Source organism: Sminthopsis crassicaudata, chromosome 1 (genome assembly GCF_048593235.1).
Source record: "Sminthopsis crassicaudata isolate SCR6 chromosome 1, ASM4859323v1, whole genome shotgun sequence".
NCBI classification, from domain to species: Eukaryota; Metazoa; Chordata; class Mammalia; order Dasyuromorphia; family Dasyuridae; genus Sminthopsis; species Sminthopsis crassicaudata.
This window is the reverse complement of record NC_133617.1, coordinates 64,424,900-64,439,121: the sequence shown is the minus strand read 5'-3', so window position 1 is coordinate 64,439,121 and position 14,222 is coordinate 64,424,900. Positions and strand designations below refer to the sequence as shown.

At 48.5% G+C, this 14,222-nt stretch overlaps 1 protein-coding gene across 4 annotated transcripts; it reads left to right on the top strand.

Annotated features, from left to right (window-relative positions):
• The first annotated feature begins 1,349 nt into the window (after positions 1-1,349).
• On the top strand, positions 1,350-14,028 carry MATK (megakaryocyte-associated tyrosine kinase). 4 transcript variants are annotated; one of them, XM_074307736.1, is made up of 13 exons: positions 1,350-1,463; positions 3,711-3,760; positions 4,134-4,247; positions 4,424-4,539; positions 4,818-5,037; positions 5,786-5,879; positions 7,662-7,727; positions 8,180-8,279; positions 8,688-8,772; positions 9,297-9,370; positions 9,759-9,954; positions 11,270-11,356; positions 11,646-14,028. In XM_074307736.1, exons 2-13 carry the CDS (start codon positions 3,752-3,754, stop codon positions 11,874-11,876), a joined length of 1,392 nt encoding a protein of 463 aa, XP_074163837.1. In that variant the 5' UTR covers positions 1,350-1,463; positions 3,711-3,751; the 3' UTR covers positions 11,877-14,028. The 4 variants fall into 4 exon arrangements, 3 of the variants coding, with proteins under 3 accessions (XP_074163837.1, XP_074163820.1, XP_074163827.1); XM_074307719.1 differs by having other exon boundaries at positions 1,356-1,599; XR_012488790.1 differs by having other exon boundaries at positions 1,358-1,599; positions 11,200-11,356; positions 11,646-11,782.
• Positions 14,029-14,222: the final 194 nt, after the last annotated feature.

Sequence of the window (14,222 nt, the reverse complement as noted above, 5' to 3'; positions counted from 1 at the left end):
GCTCTGTGCATCTTATCTCGTACATAGTTAACATACTTACTTAAATATATATTGTCCATATACTTTTACTTATGTTTAATATATGTTGGATTACTTGCCTTCTAGGGGAGGGGATGGGGAAAGGTGAGAGAAAATTGGAACACAAGGTTTTGCGGAGGTCAATGTTGAAAAAGTATCCATATGTATGTTTTGAAAATCAAAAACTTTAATTAAAAAACAAAACAAAACCAAAAAACTTTTGGGACAGCTAGGTGTTGTAGTGGATAGAGTGCTGGCCCTAAAATCATGAGGACCTGAGACAGACACTTAATATTTCCTAGTTGTGTGATCCTGGGTAAATCACTTAACCCCAATTGCCTCTGGAAAAAAACCAAAAAGCAAAAACAAACGCTTTCAAGGAAAGAATATATATACTCTGCCTCTCCCATTAGAATGTAAACTCCTTGAAATCAGGTGCTTCCCCTACTTTTATTCCTCCTTCCTTTCAGTTCCTCCTTCTTTCCTCCTTTCCTCCTTTTCTTCCTTCCTTCCACATGTCTTAATAAACATTTATTGATTAGTGCAACTTTCACCCTTATTTTGTACCCTAATATTCATTTGCACAGCACTTTTTTATTTCGTCTAAAACTATTATTATTATTTTTTATTTGTTTACTCATTCTTTTTTGGTCGTTTTAAAAATTTCTTGTAAAAATCTGTTGCAATTATGTGTCTGTTCCACATTTCTGTTGCTATTTTTGAGTAGATATAGCTGGAGCCTGATTGACTTGGAGCCTCCCTCCACAGGCTTCTGGGAGATGGAGGGTCGAGGGTACTAACATCTTTAAGTCTCAAGTCTGGACAGAAGCATTTGTTTTGCTTCCCTTAAGGCCCGAAGCAAAGGCATGTAAAATTACACGAATCTAGCCATCTTAGGTATAGAATTCAAAAGCTGGAAGGGGATTTAGAACATAGAGCGTCCAGCGCTGATAGTCTGTGTGCCTCTTGCCTGCGTGAGCCGAACATAATCTCTGGGTCTCAGTTTCCTAGTTTGTAAAAAAAACAACAACAAAACAAAACGAGGAAGGTTAGAACTAGGTGAAGGTCACCTCATTCAAACTCTATTTCTCTATTTTTTTAGTGGTGGGGAAGAGACTTGGACTAATCCCCTCGAGAAAGTCTCTGGACGCCAAATAGGAAGGGGATTGGGATGCGGGAGACTCTTTTTATCTAGTCTCTCCTCCCCCCCGCAGGATTGAGTGGACCGGGCTGGTGACGGGGACCGCAGTGTAGGCATCCGGCGCTAGGACCGGAGAGGGCCTCCTCCAGGCTGCAGCGCCACCGCCCCTTTCCACCCAGGGAGGGGTGGCGGGGGGTGGGGGGGAGAAAATGAGGAAACAGAGGAACTTGCCACAAGTTGTGCGGCTGTGGCTACCACGGAGCGCGATGCTCACGGCTGGGGCCCCCCACTAGTCCCGGGGAAGGTAAGGGGCTAGGCAGGAGAGGAGCCGGGAGCGGGGCCCCAGCTGCCCAGCCTGGCGCTGTCCGCGTCGTGCCCCCTCCCATCCCACCCGGTGCTGTCCCGCGCGGTCCGGAGCCCCGGCGGCCCAGGCTGGGCAGGTGAGTCCGGCGGGATGCTATGCTGGGGGCCGGGGGGGTGCGCGCGGGGTCCGGAGACTGACCCTCACCCGCTCCTCGTCCTCCCACCATGGGCAAGCGTGCCTGCCAGGGGGCCTGGAGTCTGTTCCCAGAGCCATCCTCATCCCCAGCCCGGTCCCCGTCCCCATCCCAAGCCCTGGCCACCGCTGGGCGAGGGGGGAAGGTGAGCTCCGGGCGGCACGGTGGGGTCTGGAGGCAGCTGAGCCTGCGCTCGAACGCGGGGGTGGCGAGAACGGCACAGATTGTGCTGTTCGAGTACGACAATCGCTGTGTGTGGCTCCAAGTCTGTGACAGTCGCCGTGTGTGACTGCCAGGGTGTGCGTGTGTGAGCTGCTGTGTGAGGCTGGCCTCAGGCTCTGAGCCTGACATTTCGCGAGTGGGCCAGCCTGTGTAATAAATGGTGGGTGAGCTTATGTTCCCCCGTGGCCGATCCCGGGTGGGCAGCTTGGTGGGTCTGTTCTTGGGGTGAGCCCTGACCATCCGAGCGGTGAGAACGGAAGGGGGAGGGGTAGTTATTGATGAGTTCTCTTGGGTGTGTAATAGACATATGCAGGGCGTACCTTGTGCATACATGGCCAGGAGGGCTGTTTACCGTGTTCTCAGGTGTATGGGGTGGAGTGCGGGCCTCTGAGAACATATGTGCTGTGTGCCTAGCTTTCTTGTTGGCTAAATGTGTGTCCATTTGCACTTTTGCAGAGGTGTTTGAACCCAAAGATCTCTCTGAGTGCATAGCCTGGGGGTGGGGGTGGGGTGGGAATAATCTCTCCTCAACAAATAAGTTGAAAGCCATTCCAGCCTTCTAAACCTTAGAATTTTAGGACACAGAGGGCTCCCCCTCCCCAAAAGCTTCTCTGGTGCTGCTCCTTTAAACTGTCACTGTGAACAGAGTGGGTTGGAAAATATGAGGTTGATTAGGCACCTCTGCTAAAGCTAGGGAACCATGGAGAGCCCCAAAGGAGTCGAGTCCCTCTGAGCCATACCTTAACCCCAGGGTGCCAGTTTCCTCTTCTGAAATCTGTTCTGGGGTCCTTTGAGCCTGTGCTCCCAACTGAGGCTGAGGTACCCTCAAATGTCCTCTGCCAAGAAGTGAACCAGCACCCTTCAGGGGGGCGATTGGCCTTCTAGCCAGGGCTGCGATCAAAGTCATAGATGCTAAAAAGTCCTGAAGATGAGAAGGAGATGTGGACTGGGGGATGAAGGATCAGAGAACAGATATGAACCTTCAGGTGCACCATAGGAGCTAAGGCTGAAAACCTCAGGCCCTCCAACTGTAGAGATCAAGGGGAGAACCCTGACCTGCTGGCCAATATCTTCTATGTGGCTTCAAATACTTAGAAATGACTTTGAGTCATTCCTTCCACCCTCTCACTGTCCCCTTTCCCCGGCTTCCCCCCTTCCCCCACTCCACCATATAACTTGTAAGAGAAAGGGGAAGAACAGAGTAGAAACTAAACCTCTGACTCCCATTCCTCTCCCCATGCCTCAGTCAAATGGTGCTGGAATCACCCACTCATCTTGATTCCAGTTCCCTTTTCCTAGGGGGAATGTCCTAGGGGCTGAACTAGGGCAGGAGGAGGGAAAAAAAGAATCCTGGAATGTAAGAGCTGGGAAGAGCTCTTAGAACATAGAATGTCAGATCTGGAAGGTCCTTTGGGAACATCTAGTACAATCCTCTGATTGTAAAGACTGAGTTCCAGAGAAGCAAAGTATCTTGTTCAAGGTCACACAGCAAATAGGTGGCAGACTTGGGAATCTAACTGAGGTTTGTTGGTATTTGGGCCAGTGCAATTTCTTCTTCTATAAAACAGCACACACACACACACACACACACACACACACACACACACACACATACTATATATAAGTACATGATGCATATACATGTATACAAACATGTATGTGTAAGTATGTACACATAAAATCTATGGATCACTGATATCTATGCATGAAGGAATGGGGTGACTGGACTTCTGGGACCTTTTTCCAGGCTCTCTTCTTGTTATATCCTGGGGAACTGCTCTGGGGAATGTAAGCCTTGCTCACCAGTTGCCCACACATCCCTCTTGTCCCAGGTAAACCCAGTAATCCCTGAATCCTCCTCGTCTCAGCCAAGATGCCAACGGTAAGCCTGGCTTCAGCCTGTGGCCAGGAATTTCCCAACTTCAGTGCTCTTCTCTGCCTCCCAGGCCCTCTTATGGGTGCCCCTTGGTTGAGGTTGACTCATGTTCCCTCATTGGCTTCCACTGACTTACCTGACTTTCCCCTGGTGCTTTTGGGGGGAGGAGGGAGGATGGTGAAGCTGGGGTTAAGAGCTATCCTCTCCTATATAGCCTGGGTGTGAGTGTCTGCCACCAGCTGGCTGCCCCACCCCTATGCCCAGGATACCTGCCTCTCTTTCCCTATATCTACCTTCCCTGTCTCTATTTTCCTCTTTATCTTTCTGCCCCTTGTGGGCCTCTGTCTTTGAGTCCCATTGGCTCTGTCTCTGGCTACAGAGACGCTGGACACCAGGCACTCAGTGCATCACCAAGTGTGAACACATGAAGCCCAAGCCAGGGGAATTGGCCTTCCGCAAAGGCGAGGTTGTCACCATCCTGGAGGCCTGTGAGGTAGGGGCGGGGTCATAGATGGGAATGGAAGAGACCCACATTCTGGGGGATGCTTCTGGGGAGGTGAAGGTCTGCGGCCCATGAGCCAGGATCCAGTGTATATCTCAGGGAAAAGACTGGGCACAGCTTCCTATTCCCTCCCTCCATCACCAGCTCTGGCCTCATCCCCTCGGCAGAGCAAGAGCTGGTACCGGGCTAAGCACCATGACAGTGGCCAGGAGGGGCTGTTGGCAGCTGGAGCCGTTCGGGAACGAGAGGCCATCCCCACTGACCCCAAGCTCAGCCTCATGCCGTGAGTAGAGAAAGTCCTCGGTGCTCACAACTCTCGCTGCCCCAAGGTTTCATTGTCCACAGTTTCTATTTTCCAGTATCCACTATGTCCTTGATATCAAATTGTCATGGTAACAGGATTCACATTACCCAATGCCCATAGTGCCTTGCCATTCTTTGCCAAGGTACCTTGCACCCTATTCTCCTATTCTCCAAAGTCCCCTATTCTCCCTTCCCTTTATCCCATTCCCCCCAGGACTTCCTCTTCCAGTTCTAGGCCCTGCCCCAATTCACCCACAGGTGGTTCCATGGTAAGATCTCGGGGCAGGAGGCAGTAGCTTTGCTGCAGCCAGCAGAAGATGGGCTCTTCTTGGTCCGGGAGTCTGTTCGGCACCCAGGCGACTATGTGCTGTGTGTCAGTCATGGCCAGGAAGTGGTCCACTACCGAGTGCTGCATCATGGTGGACGACTGACCATTGATGAGAGTGTCTCCTTCTACAACCTTATTGACATGATTGAGGTGTGACAGTCTCATCCTATTCATTACCTCTAGTGATCCCACCATCCCTCAGTCCCCTCTATTATTTCTAGGGGTCCCTTCCATTCCTCCATCTGGTCTCTTGGAAAAATTGATCTCCCCAGGAATCTCTTTTGATGGGTACACACTCCTATGAGTTTCCCAAGACCGTAGACTTGAGACTCTAAATCCTCAGCCTCCCAAGGAATCTCTCAACTCCCCAAAAACCTATATGGAAACTAGAATTCTATCCTCACCAATCCTGAGAGAATCCTTCAGGGAATTCCAACCCTCCAGCATATTCCTACTTTCCTATCTTTGATCTCTGTCCCTCTCTATCTTCCTTCTTTCCTCCCTCCCTCCCTCTCTCCTATCCCTTCCTTCTCTTCTTCCCTTACCCCCCCCCAATTTTTTTCTCTCTCTTCCCCCTCCCTCCCCTCCATCTCTCAAGATTCTAACTGGGATCTCAGCCCAGCTTTGGTTACCAGGGAAACCAATCCAGCCGTCAGCAACTAGTGTCCATGGGAACCAAGGCCCCCTGACTCCCCCAGCCTCTCTTCAGCTTCCTAAGGGCTAGTGGTCATCTAGGAGGGAGCTAGAACTAGGAGTCCTCCCAATTAGTCAGATAGCCACTCCCCTAGACCCAGTAGAGGGACTCCAAACTCCTTTTCCTAGGAGACTCAATAGCTTCTACTCCCTGAGCATGTTTCAGCTTAAGCTGCCATCTGTCTATCTGTCCATCCATCTTCAGCATTACATGAAGGACAAGGGGGCCATCTGTACAAAGCTAGTGAAACCCAAGAGGAAACATGGAACCAAGTCAGCTGAGGAGGAGCTGGCCAAAGGTGGGGACTATGGGGTAATCCAGGGAAAGAAGGATCTAGAAGTATCTTTTTTCCCCAACTCTCTACAGAGTAGAAACCTTATACAAAAGATCTTATTGAGCAGGGAGGGAAGGGAGGAGGAACAAGCATTTGTTAAATACATACTATGTACCAAACACTATGCTAAGCATGTTACAAACATCTCATTTGATACTCACAACAACACTGGGAGTTAGATACTATTATCTCCATTTTATAGTTGGGGAAACTTGAGGCATACATAAGTCCAGGATCACACTACTAGTAAGAATCTGAGACTGGATCTGAATCAGGTCATTCTGACTCCAGGTCCAGTACTTCATTATCTGTACTACCTACATGTCTTTAAGAAGATTGGGTTTCAGTCTTGGCTCTGCCTCTGACTTACTGTGACCTTGAATAAGTCAAGTCAACAAATATTTATTACTTGGTAAGTGGCAGACATTGTACTAAGGCAAAAACTTTCCCTTCTCTGGGTCTTTATTTCCTCATCTGGAAAATGGGTAAAACAGTGCCTGCAACCAAGAATATTATCATGCGGTGCTTAGAATGTCCAGAAGACCAGAGATTTAGTTGTCCCTTTGATTCACAATAACTATGGATGTGAGCAACTAGCTTAACCTTTCAGTGCTTCCAGACAATTCTTTTTTTTAAATTTTTTTATTTTCAAAAAAAATATATAGTTTTCAACATTCACACTTGCAAAACCTTGTGTCCCAATTTTTTTTCTCCATCCTTTCCCTTAGGTAGCAAGTAATCCAATATATGTTAAAGATGTGCAATACTTCTATACATATTTCCACAATTATGGTGCACAAGAAAAATCAGATCAAAAAAAGGGGGAAAAAAGAAAAGAAAAGAAAATTCAAGCAAACAACAACAAAGAGTGAAAATTCACTTAGCGCCCCCCCCAGTCTTCCCTCTGGGTGCAGATGACTTTCTCTATCACAAGACCATTGGAACTAATCTCAAGCAATTCTTTAAGGCTGTGTAACATAGATGGATTGACTATCTGAACTAGTGGAGGGAGTTTCCACGCTAAGAAATCCCTAACCTGATGGATTCCTGAGATTAGATTTAAAAAACAAAACCAAAAGCCCAGACTCCAAATTGAAGTAATCCCCAGAGGGCTGTTGTGAGAATCAAATGAGAGTGCATACAAGTGGGCTTTGTAATTTTGTAATTACTATTTTTGTAGTAATAATGTATCCATATGGGTAGACAACCTATTGTAGCTAGAGTGAATATAGCTCTTTAAAACAGGCTGTTTTCTTTTGCATCTGTTCCCTCAGTACTGACTAGAAGGCTGGACTTTAAATACTGGCTTTAAGTACTAGTGACCTTGGGCAGGTTATGACCACTCTTTTTTTTTTAGGCAACTGGGGTTAAGTGATTTGCCCAGGGTCACACAGCTAGGAAGTGTTAAGTGTCTGAAACCAGATTTGAACTCAGATCCTCCTGAATTCAGGGCTGGTGCTCTATCCACTGAGCCACCTGGCTGTCCCCATGACCACTCTTTAAAAAGTGGCTTTGTAAACTGCAGAGCAGATGCTAATATGCCTTGTTAGAGGGAGTTATTTATCGGTGGGGTTCAAATGCAGTGATCTCAGGGACTAGTCCTTTTTTAAGTCCCCATCTCCTGTGTTCAGCCTGGCTGAATGTACAGACAGGACAGGAGAAAAGATGGTCCTTGATGGGTGGATGAGGTATCTGGAATTGGGCAGGCCACTTCAAGGGCTTCCTCATTGGACTCTTTCCCTACAGCTGGTTGGTTACTGAACCTGCAGCAGCTGACCCTCGGCAGCCAGATTGGGGAGGGGGAGTTTGGAGGTAAGTGGGAAGGAGAGAGAGACAGAGAGAGCTAGAAACAGAGATACACACAGAGATAGAAATAGAGGGACAGAGAAACAAAGAGACACAGAGACAGAGACAATGATACACACAGAGGACAGAGACAGAGTGAAAGACAGACAAAGACTGAAAGAGAGTCAGTGTGTGTGTGTGTGTGTGTGTGTTGGAGAGGGATGAATTGGAAAGTAGAATTAGCTTCTCTCCCAGGAGTAACCCCTGCCCCTGATCCCCACAACATCCTACCTCCCCAGACGGTGCCCCCTGACAGAGGCATGAGGAGATTCAGAAAGACTGAGCCCAGGAGAGAAAGTGAAGGCTGGAGTCTGAAAGACACAGGGTGTGGGAGGGAGAAATGGCAGGGGGGTTTCTCCAGGCTTAGTCTCCATCTGGAGTCAGGTCGGGCTACCTCTTAGGCCCACACCTTGTCCCAGCTGTGTTGCAGGGGGAATATCTGGGCCAGAAGGTGGCGGTGAAGAACATCAAGTGTGACGTCACAGCGCAGTCCTTTCTGGATGAGACTGCTGTCATGACGTAAGGCTTGGCATCCGACTAGGAAGGCATGGAAAGAAGCCCCGCTTTTTCTTTCCCCTACACCATCCCCAGGGCTTGGGGAAGGAGGTGGTTCCCAGGTGTGGGGCAAAGCAAATGGAGCCAGCATTTAGAGGGCTGGAGATTCCCAGGTGTGGGTACTCGGGTCTTAGAATGCTCAGGGTGGAAGTCCCCCTGTGCAGTTCTAGGCTCTAATCCGTGTCCAGATCTGGGCCTCCTAGGCCACCCCTCCAATCCCCACACCCGATCGTTTACTGGGCTTGGGCAAGTTGGCTCAACTCAGTTTCCTCATTTGTGAAAGGAGAGGGTTGGATTCAGGATGGCTGTGCTCTGCTTCTTCCTCCCCTCAATAAGTTTGCAACTCCCTTCCCCCTTCTAATCCACTCCCAGGAAGATACAGCACAAGAACTTGGTGCGGCTGCTGGGGGTCATTCTTCATCAAGGGCTCTACATTGTCATGGAATACATGAGCAAGGTCAGTTGGAGCCCTGCCCTTCCCATCTCTCCCCAGAGGGCACGTGCCACCTCCTCTTCTCTCTTCCAGCTTATTCAGCCTCTCTCCATTGCTATCCTATTGAGTTCCTCTCTCCTTAGCCCACTCTAAAGCCACTTCTCCCCCATTGCTCAGATCCCAGGACCAGGCCAAAAGGGGATGGTGGAATCTGGAGGTGGGAGCAGGGAGGAGGATGATGGAAGGGGGGAGAAGAAAGGAGAGAGGGATGTGGGGTGGGGGAGGGGGGAAGGTGAAAAAAATTTAGGGAAAGGGAATAGAAGAGGTTGAGAAAAGGAAATGGAGAGGAATAAGAAAGACTTGAGGAAGTGGGTGAAGGCTGAAGGAGAGAAGGTCCGGTGTGTTCAGGGAAGGAAATGGAAAGGGAAGGACTGAGGGAAGAAGAAAGGGAGTGGGGAGGCTCAGGGTTTGGGGAAAGAAGTGGAAAGGATTGGGGAAGGAAATAGCAGAGACTGCAGAAACCCCCTTTACTGATCTTCCTTCAATAGGGTAACCTGGTGAATTTTCTTCGGACCCGAGGCCGTGCCCTCGTCCACAAGGCACAGTTGCTGCAGTTCTCCTTGTAAGTGAAGGGAAGGGAGCATGAACCCTCACATTTGCTTCTGACCCTCCAGGGCAAGGCTGCAGGCCCCAGGAGAGCCATGTTATATAGAATGCTGAGGACTCAGGTTCTGGTCCATTCCCTGCTCTGTTACTTATTACTATTGTCACCTGGCCTTGGTTTACCTGGGTTCTGATCCAGTCCCTGCTCTGTGATTTACCTATTTGTAAAATGAGCCAGTTAGACTAAATGTAATCTTGGGCCCTTCCAGTTCTAATAATCTGATCCTGTGTGTGTTTTGTGTCTTGTGCTTGGCAAGAAGATAGAGACAGGGCATGGGAGACCCTGATATAAAACCTGCTCATAATGTCCCAATCTCCTTTCCCCTCTCCTCCATTTCCTATATCAGGCACGTGGCTGAGGGCATGGACTACTTGGAGGGTAAGAAACTTGTACACCGTGATCTGGCTGCTCGAAACATCCTTATCTCTGAGGATCATGTGGCCAAAGTCAGTGACTTTGGTCTGGCTAAGGCTGAACGACGTGGCCTGGATACCAGCCGACTCCCTGTCAAGTGGACTGCACCTGAGGCCTTGAAACATGGGGTGAGAAGGGGTGGAGGTAATGGGGGTGGGGGTGTAAATAAGGTTTCCCCCCAGTCTGAAAGTCCTAGAATTCTGATTCAGAGTTCAGGAAGGGATGTTACTGGCTATCTAATATACCCCAGAGAACTCATATCCCACAGATTCCCCACCACAACATACTGATAAGTAGTAAGCTGGCCTTTACTTGAAATTCCCCACACCCCTTTTCTGACATAGTACACTCCCTCCAGAGACAGCCCATTGCACTTTGGGAACAATATTTGAAGATTTTTTAGTTTTTGTTTTTTCCTGACATTCAGCCTAAATTGCCTCTTTGTAACTTGCATTCCTTGCTCCTAATCCTGTTCTTTGGAACCAAATAGGACAGCCTAATAATTGTACTTCTATGTGAGACCTCCTCAAATACTTGAAGACAACTTCCATTCTTCACTCCTTCAACCCCAGTTTTTTCCAGCTTAAATGTCCCTAGTTCCTCCCACTAATCCTCGTTGGGCATGGACTTAAGTATCTTCTCTTGGATGCCATCCCCTGGGCATCTTAAGTTTGTCAATAGCCTTCCTAAGCCATGGTGCCCAGAACTGAACACTGCAGTCCAGATTTAGACTAATTAGGGCAGAGCACAGCAGATCAGCCCCTTAGTCCTGAATGCCATGGCCCTTAATAGCAATCTAACATCCCATCAGTACTCCTCTGATGTGCTGTGTGATCCTTAGACTCATGACTCTTAGACCCTTGCTTTCTTAATGAGAAAATTGTATTTGCTGAAATAGACTAAAAAATACCTTTCCAGCTCTGACATTCTGTATTCTAAGGGCCCTCCCAGTTCTGACATTCCAAGTTCTGAGGGCCTTCCCAGGTCTGACATTCTGTGTTTTAAGTATTCGTTGAGCACTGATCTGACCTCATATGTTCTTTGCTTATGGAGGAAACACAGTTTCTGAACTTAGGGAGCTCCCAGTCTCACCAGGGATACAGGACACTCAGAGAAATACCAAATGATCCTGAATTTTTTTTTTTTACTCTGGATAGATCTTTGGTAGAATCAGGGTGGCAGCAGACAAGAGGAGGGAAATCTTTTAGATGGAAGGGGATCAGTATTGGAGAACTTGGGACTTGAGTTGAGAATCCCAGGGAGAATCCCATCAGATATAAGGGAGGGCAGCATGCAGGAGACATTCCTTCCCCTTCATACCCTACCCTTCAAGGCCTCTCACCCTGGCCTTGACCATCCCTGATGGTATATAGTCTAGGGTCAAGGGATCCCATAGTGTTCCCCTCACCTCACCGGTCCTCCACTTCCAAATCGGACCTGCAGAAATTCTCCAGTAAGTCAGACGTCTGGAGTTTTGGAATCCTTCTATGGGAAGTGTTCTCCTATGGCCGGGCTCCGTACCCCAAGATGGTAAGTATGGTGTGAGGTATGCCCTAAAATGTGTTTGGACCAGGATAGGGGGAAAGAGTAAAGTTTCAAGTTCACAATGGTGGGGTAGGGACAGAATTAGATGGGGTTCCTAGAATCACACCAGTGAAAGAGAGAGAATATGAGTGTGAGTGGGTAACCCAGGGATGGGATTAGTGGGGATGGGAAGGGGGGGATATTATAATTAGAAAGCCAGGACGAGGGTGGGCAGGAGCCAAAGTGCTAAGTCCAAGCTGCCTTCCATGATTTCTCCTTGTTGTGCCCAATTCAGTCTCTGAAGGAAGTGTCTGAAGCTGTGGAGCAGGGTTACCGAATGCAGCCCCCGGAGGGCTGTCCTGCCAATGTCTATGCCCTCATGGGCAGCTGCTGGGAAGCAGAGCCTACACGCCGTCCCACCTTCAGGAAACTCTTGGAGAAGCTGACCAAGGAGCTGAGAAGCACAGCAACAGAGCCTGTCCCTGAGGGAAGCTCGGCTGGACCCCAAAGTCTCCAAGAACCTTGAACCTCTAATCCTTGTGTGCCCAGGGCTGCAAATCAGACTCTCTAGGCTAAAAGGCTCCCTGGAACCTTGCCCAACCCCACCCCATTGGGGATTGGAAAGAAATTGGAGAATGTCAAAATGTTTTTTCCTATCTCTTCTCCTACCTGGGTAATTCCTGGACTGAAAGAGCCACCAAAAAGGGGACTGGGGCTGAGTGGGAGAGTGCATGGGGTGGGGAATGTAGAGCTGCACTACAGTTGATACACCACCCTCCCCCCACTTTCCTCACTTGTCTCCACTCCCCATCAAGTTTCTGGTGCAATCTGGCCTCCGTTTCCTTGGGCTACAGTCACTGGTGTGTTCTCGATGCCTTCTTGGGGAATAGTCAGGGGATGTTGATATGGAGGTGCCCCCAGTTGGCCTATAGACATCAAGAAGTCTAAGGGAGGCCCCTGGCAAACTTGGGAGACAGAGATAAAGGACATGGAGGCTTTATCATTCTGAGAATGGGCTTCTGTCTCTCTTTGTCCCCTGCCCTTATTAGCTTCTCCAGCAGAGATCCTTACTGCATTACACCTGTGACAATCAGTTTGATATTGGATCCTTTTGCTTGGGGCCCAACTCTCCTATTTGGCAATGCACAAATTCCATCCCCTCCCTAAAATCTTCCTTAAAATCTATCCTGAATCACAGTTTACCATGGTCCTGAACCCCCGGTGATCTTCGCAGTGAAAAATCTCTCAGGATCCTATCATGGAGATCCATTCCCCTCTTGGTGATCTGATCTGGGATCACGTGCCCAATTGGTGAAGGATCCTAGATGCCAATGGAGTGTAATAAGCCTTGGAATGAACTGGATATAAGTGAAATGCAGAGCTCCAGAAAACAGACTCTCAGAGGCCATCTCAGCAAGAAGCATCTCCAACAGCTTGAAGGCTTTGTGGGGAAGCTAATACCTCCTGAGACCACCCATTCTTTTTGGAGTAGCAACAATTCTAAGAAAGTCTTTTCTTTAAAGTCACCCTATGAACACCCCCACCCCAGTTCTGCCTCTGGGGCCCAGTAGAACAAACCTGCTGTCTCTTCCATGGAATATCTTTGATAGGTCTCATATCTTCCTAAGGGCCTAATCAATGCCAAATCTTTCAAAGGAGGCCCTTCTCCATCCTCTTCACTGGGAAAGACATAAACCAGACCCTTATTTTTCACTTGAAAATCTTGCAGCCCCTTCTAAAGAAATCTCAGAGGATTGGGGTCAAGACTGGGGATGATGAGGAGTCACTACAGCATTACACCCCACCTTGGATGGTAGCATTGATGCTCAGAGCATCAGCCTAAGGGTCACCTGTCCCCTGTCCTTCAGGAGCCCAATAATCTGTGAGCTGCTCTTTTTCTTGCCCTCCTCAGGGCCTCTAAGCTGACACAGCTGTCTGGGAGCATCAGCCTCTAGGAGATAAGAGGCTCAGGCCCAGGCTAAAGCTACAGAATACCTTAACCCTCCCTGATACTACCCGTCTGCCCTCTTAACTAATTTGTGACCAATTAGTGTAATTGGGAGACTTGTAAAGATGAAGCTTGTTAATGTTTTAAAGTGATGAAGCAATTAGGAGCCTTGCAAGGAAGGTAATTATAGAGGGGGGTTCCCCCTCCCTCTCCCAGTCTGCTCTAGTCTCCACAACTATGTTAGCTTGGACATATTGACGAGGGCTGTTGTGGACATAGGATAGTGCAAGGAAGGGAGACTTTTGAAATCATCTAGCTCTGCTTTTATAAAGAAGAAAACTGAGGTCAAGGGAGGAAGAGGGACTGCCTATGCTTGTGAAGTGAATCAGTTCTTACCAGGCCAGACCTAGGCCCCCAGTCCAGTGCTTGCTACATAGCTCCAATGTTCCTTCTTTAGGAATACAGCCTGATGGTCAGACTGGGACCCTGAAACCTACTAGCTGTGGGACCTACAGCTCTTTCTGGGCGTCAGCTTCCTCATATGTCCAGTGGGGGGTAACACTGCCACCCACCACCATGACATCACAGGGTTGTTAGGGAAACCTTTTACAAACTTTCAAATCCTGTTAAAACATTTTTATTCTTTAATCAACAAGTGCTTTACCAAGTATCAGCTGGCTGTCAGGCATGTGCTGGACACTGGAGAAATAAAAATAAAAGTGGTCTGCAGGCATCTGGATTTGATTTTTGGGAGCCTACACATAATGGAGTAAGGAAGACAGTTACCCAAGTTTCTCTTTGGCCTTGAGTTTCTGTAGGAGGGTAACTCCCAAATATCTGGATCCCAGACTCCAAGTTCAAGACTTTGCAAAGTCTATCTCCATTCCTTTTTCCCTCCCCAAATTTTGGGGAGATTGATGAGGC

Excerpts from the sequence above, each read along its gene's own strand:
- MATK (XM_074307736.1), top strand. Across the intron at positions 5,880-7,661 it reads TGAGGAGGAGCTGGCCAAAG|CTGGTTGGTTACTGAACCTG; the intron begins GTGGGGACTATG and ends CTTTCCCTACAG. Across the intron at positions 8,280-8,687 it reads GATGAGACTGCTGTCATGAC|GAAGATACAGCACAAGAACT; the intron begins GTAAGGCTTGGC and ends ATCCACTCCCAG.